At 47.3% G+C, this 5,100-nt stretch overlaps 1 protein-coding gene across 2 annotated transcripts in view; it reads right to left on the reverse strand.

Annotated features, from left to right (window-relative positions):
• Window positions 1-5,100, reverse strand: part of ACTN2 (actinin alpha 2) — a 78,419-nt gene that overhangs the window by 21,158 nt on the left and 52,161 nt on the right. For both annotated transcript variants that reach the window (XM_012813834.1, XM_012813835.1), the window contains exons 12-13: window positions 3,446-3,593; window positions 1,678-1,828 (exon numbers count right to left, since the gene is read on the reverse strand). In XM_012813834.1, coding sequence (XP_012669288.1) covers window positions 1,678-1,828; window positions 3,446-3,593 — 299 coding nt within the window. The remainder of the gene's footprint in view (window positions 1-1,677; window positions 1,829-3,445; window positions 3,594-5,100) is intronic.

The following is a 5,100-nucleotide window of genomic DNA, read 5'->3' on the forward strand; positions in this document are numbered from 1 at the left end:
CCTCACCTAATGTGCATGATGCAATGCTACCTTTCAAAACTATTAAGAAATGAGTATAATTGTGATGGATGTGTTACTTAGTTCAATGTAAGCATTTCACATTGTATATTGAAGCAGTGCCCTGAACCCCATAAATGCATCAATGTAAAGTTATGATTTAATAAAAAAACAATTGAAAAGAAAAAAAAAAGAATGTGAGCTGGACTATAGTACAACTCTAGCTCAGGATGAAGGAGAGAAATGGAGTGGGAAGGGAGGGTGGGGGATGGTTTGATAGAGAGAGGGTAAAGGGCAGGACCACATCTATGGAGCATATTGCAAGGGTTCAAGTCAAATCTGTCAAGTGTAGAACATAAATGCCTTATCACAATAATCAAGTAAATAAGACGAAAGCTCTGTTGATTGGTGTGATATAAGCACGTCAGATTGTATAAAAAAAAACACATTGTACCCCACATATGCATAAATATGTTCATGATCTATGTGTGTATGACTTAATTAGAAAAAAAAAAATAGAAGAAAAGAAAAAGGCCCCGTCTGGTAATTAAGGGGTTTGCTCTAGTCACAGGGAACAATGTGGGAGTTTTAAAATGTAAGACATTGAAACAAAATTTTATTATGTAATTTTTAAAGTTGCCATTATGTGACAGGTTCTAAAACTTCTACAGCTGTATTAGTGATTATAATGGGCGGGGGGGGGAGCAGGAAATAAAATTTCGTATTTCTCAAAAGGGAAAAAAAGGCCTAAAAAAAGCTTAGAAATACCATAAGGAGGCCTCTCCTATCAAGGGTGGCCACCTCCTGTGGCTCACACTGTACAGAGTAGGGACCAAGAATGTCCACTGGATACTTAATCCAGCCTGACCTCCATCATCACACTAATGCTTTTTTTTTTTTGAGACAGAGTCTCACTATGTCGCCTTTGGTAGAGTACTGTGGCATCACAGCTCATGGCAACCTCAAACTCTTGGGCTTAAGCAATTCTCTTGCCTCAGCCTTCCAAGTAGCTGAGATTGCCGGCGCCCACCACAAAGCCCAGCTATTTTTTGGTTGTAGTTGTCATTGTCGTTTGGCAGGCCCGGGCTAGGTTCGAACCCGCCAGCCCTAGTGCATGTGGCCAGCACCTTAGCCGCTGAGCTATAGGCGCCGAGCCCACATTAATTCTTTTTTGTTGTTGTTCCTTTGAGACAGAGTCTTGCTCTGTAGCCCAGGCTAGAGTGTCCTGGCACCAGCCTAGCTCACAGTAACCTCAACTCCTGGGTTCAAGCACTCCTCCTGCCTCAGCCTCTCAGAGTGCTAGGATTACAGGCATGAGCCATGCCACTGGCTACGCAAAGAGGAAAATGAAACAGCAGATATTAAATGATAAAGAAACGTGAGGCCCTAACACCTCAGGCAAGAGGTGAGCTGGTGACCTGTATTTTAGGCTTGGCTTCTGGGCCTGGGCTTTTCTGTAACCCCGAGCTCTGTAGCAGAGCTGCCCGTGTGGGGTGCGGTGGTTACAGTGCAGCTGGATAGGAGAACCCCGGGATTCTACCACCACCAAACCGCAAGCCAGTCAGATTATACACTTAAAAAAGCCGATGAGAATCCCACGGCCAAGTGCTCCAGCTTGGTCCTCCCCACACTTGGAACAGGCCTGACCAAGCAGGCCTCCCTGGAGGGCCCGGCACATACTTGAGCTCCTGTGCGATGGCTGCGATCTGCTCCACGCGGTCCTGGTGCGCCGCCAGGTCGCTCTCAAACGCCTCGTGCTTCCGCAGCAGCGCCCGCACCTCCGTGAGCGACGCCGACTCGTAATCCTTCTGCAGCAAGGTCTGCTCTTTGCCTGCAAAGGTGGCGGCACGAAGTATGAGCACGTTGATGACACAGCAGCGGCTTCGAGCCAGCCACGCTCTCGGCCGAGAGCACAGGGCTGAAGCTGGAGTGCAGCATGTTACTGCGAGCCATGTCCTCACCCCTCTCCATTCTGAAAATGCACGTCTACAACTGCAGGCGGGGCCAGGGGCATAGGGAGGGTGTTCTAAAAAACAGAGCAGTACTCCTCATTGTAGGTGGCAGGTATCTGACTCCCCAGGGTGATGCTCAGGGAAGCTGGTCATTAGTCACGCTCAAGAACTACAGGGGATGCTAGTTACACTTGTGCTAGACCTGCCTGCCCACTGGTTCCACCCCGGCCCCATTCTTTCTATTGAAAACTGCATTTTGTGTCAGTAAACGTAATCTGTGCTTTGTTTTTCCTGATAATAAACAGTAGATATTTTCCTCTCTGAACCTCCTTTTATTTCTCCATAAATATTTCTTAAAACCGGCAACTGCTGTGGTTATAACTGGATCTACATGGATTCCCTGGCTAACAACTATTAAGAATTTAATACAAAGTTGGAAATGAAAGCAAACGTTCACATATTGAATGGTACCAACGCAGCACTTACTATGTGCCAGATACTACTTTAAACGCTTCATAAATATGAATTAAACCTTTGTAAAAACCCTAGGAGGGAGGCACTGGTGTTATTCCGACTCTGGAGAAGAGGCTGGGGCACTGAGAGGTTATGACCTCAACCAGGGCACACAGCTGCTAAGTGTCAGCGCTGGGACCCCAACCCGCCTGGCTCCAGCACCCACGCCTATACCTACCTGCCTGTGCAACATCAAAAACCAAGCAGTAACAGAGTAAAAGGGAATCCAGGGATGAGGGGAAATCTCCCCAACCTCCCTCCAAATGGATTATTATGTGACGGGGAGGATGTTCTTCTATCTCAGCGGGGTCAGCTATGTTGTCCAATAGACAGCCAAAAACCTATGTGACCACATGATCAGGGCTATGGAAACAGGTATGTGTGTAAGGCCTGAAAGAAGTAGATGAACTGGAGTGAAATAAAGAAGTTAGATTACAGAGGGGCAGCGCCTGAGGCTCAAAGGGGTAGGGCACCAGCCCCATATGCCAGAGGTGGCAGGTTCAAACCCCGCCTCGGGCCAAAAAAAAAAAAAAAAAAGTTCGATTACAGAAAGCGATACCTTGCATGCTTTCTTTCCAATCAGATTTTCTAAGTAGGGGATGATGTTGCTTTGTGGCATGTAATACAAATCCTACTGGCAGTGACCCACAGCTAGGGAACAAACAGGTACTCGTGGAATCAAACAAAAAGGACAGAAGGCGGGAGGCATTGCACAGGTAAGTGTGTGAAGAACACATTTTGGGTGCCTATTTTGTGCAGAAATCAATTATGTGCTTGATTAGAAAATAAATGTTCACGCTTACCTCTCAAAGAAATTTAGCACTGGGAAAAGGACAAAGGGAAAAACGTGTCCGCAACGTCACAGACACCAGGGACAGAGTTGGTAAGGTAAGGACACGTCTTGGCTCTGAGCACAGCTCAACCCTGTTATTGTATTTTTTTTTTTTTTTTCAAAACAACCACCCCCTGTCCTCTGTGCTTACCGTACGCCCAGGTCTCGTGCGTTGAGGCCTTCTGTCTGAACTTCTCGGCCAGGTGTTCCAGGCGCTCCAGCCTCCGTATCTCGTTGAGCAGCCACTCCTCGTACCCCTTCTCGGCCTGCTCCAGCCTCTGCCAGGCACCAGCAATGTCCTGGGAAGGTTCCGGATCACAAGGCACGGCTGTCACACCCTGGCTTCTTGGGCTTCTTCTATAAACAATCCCTAGAGCTATGTGACCCCCAGTGTTTTTTCCTTTTGTTTTCCTTTCCTTGTCCCTCCCCCACAAATAACCATTCAACTATTTTGGCTCCCAAATATCTTATTATCGCTGGAAGCTTTTAGAAGTGTCACCAGCTAACCTGATACTTCTGCAGATGTGGAGGGTTGACCTTTTCTGGCTATAAGAAGGTAAATCCCCCAAATGACTCAATTATAAACAGCTCCTATTCAGTGACTGGGCTGAATCACCCCGCCAGGCAGCTGTCAGCGACGTTCCCTGGGCATCCAGTACCGATCAGTGGGAAACTGTCAAGAGTGAGCAGCACTGTGACTTTCCCTGCCCTCACGCGCTGTCCTGATCATTAGGGGAGATGGACGATAAATAAGCTATTAAACAATTCACTTAGGAAAATGATAAACACTACAGAAGAAAACAAAACAGGCTCAATCCATACCAAGAGCCCTGCAGGGTGGTCCCTCTACACGGGTTACTTAAGAGAAGCCCCTCTGAGGAAGTGACGTGTGAGCTGAAACCCCAATGGCAGAAAAAGCCAATTAAGAATTGAGGGGTGAGGGAACAAGCTCAAAGGCAAGATGTGCCAGGTGTGGGGCAAGAGGGACAGCAGGCCAGCACAGCCATGCTGTAGGGAGTGGGGACAGAGGAATTAGAACGCCATCAGCAAAGCAGAGCAGGTGGGTGTCTGATCATACAGGACCTTGTAAGCCAGGGTAACAAACCTGGATTTTATGCTAAAGACTCTGGGAAGTCACTGGAAGATTTTGAGAAGAAAGATGACAAGGAGATTAGATTTACATTTTTGAAAGATGACAGAGGCTACTTTGTAGGGGGATGAATTTTAGAGAAAAAAAAAAAGAGAGAGAGAGACAGAGAGAGCGCGCCAGTGCAGGGCCCAAGGAGAGATGACAGTAGCACAGCATGGGCTGAGGGCAGTGGAGGTAAAGAGAAGGGTATTATGGGTATTTATTTAAAATATGCTTTGGAAGAAGAGCCAATGGGACTGGCTGAGAAACCGGATATAAGAAAATGACAGAAGGGAAGACTCGAGGACAAAACCTGGGCTTCGGGCTTGGGCCACTTAGAGGACAGTGGTGCAATTTACTAGTATAAAGGAAACTTTGGGGGACTCTTTTGGACAGCTAAGTTTGAAACGCTTTTGAAACATTTTGGTGGACATATGAGCCTGGAACTCAGGAAAAAGTCAGAGCTGGAGATGTAAGATTTGAGAGGCAAAAGCATTTAGGTGGTAATTAAAGCCATGGGCCTGGGTAAGATGACCTGGAGGGTGGCATGAGTGGGAAGAAGGCCCAGCACCAGTACTAGGGAGCGGTGTAACACTAAGTATGGACAGAGAATGCCCGGCCTCGAGCAGAGGTGGCGAAGGCCCAGCACCAAGACTAGGGAGTGTGCAACATCCACA

This window comes from Otolemur garnettii, unplaced genomic scaffold (genome assembly GCF_000181295.1).
Source record: "Otolemur garnettii isolate 467f Iridium unplaced genomic scaffold, OtoGar3 scaffold00312, whole genome shotgun sequence".
NCBI lineage: Eukaryota > Metazoa > Chordata > Mammalia > Primates > Galagidae > Otolemur > Otolemur garnettii.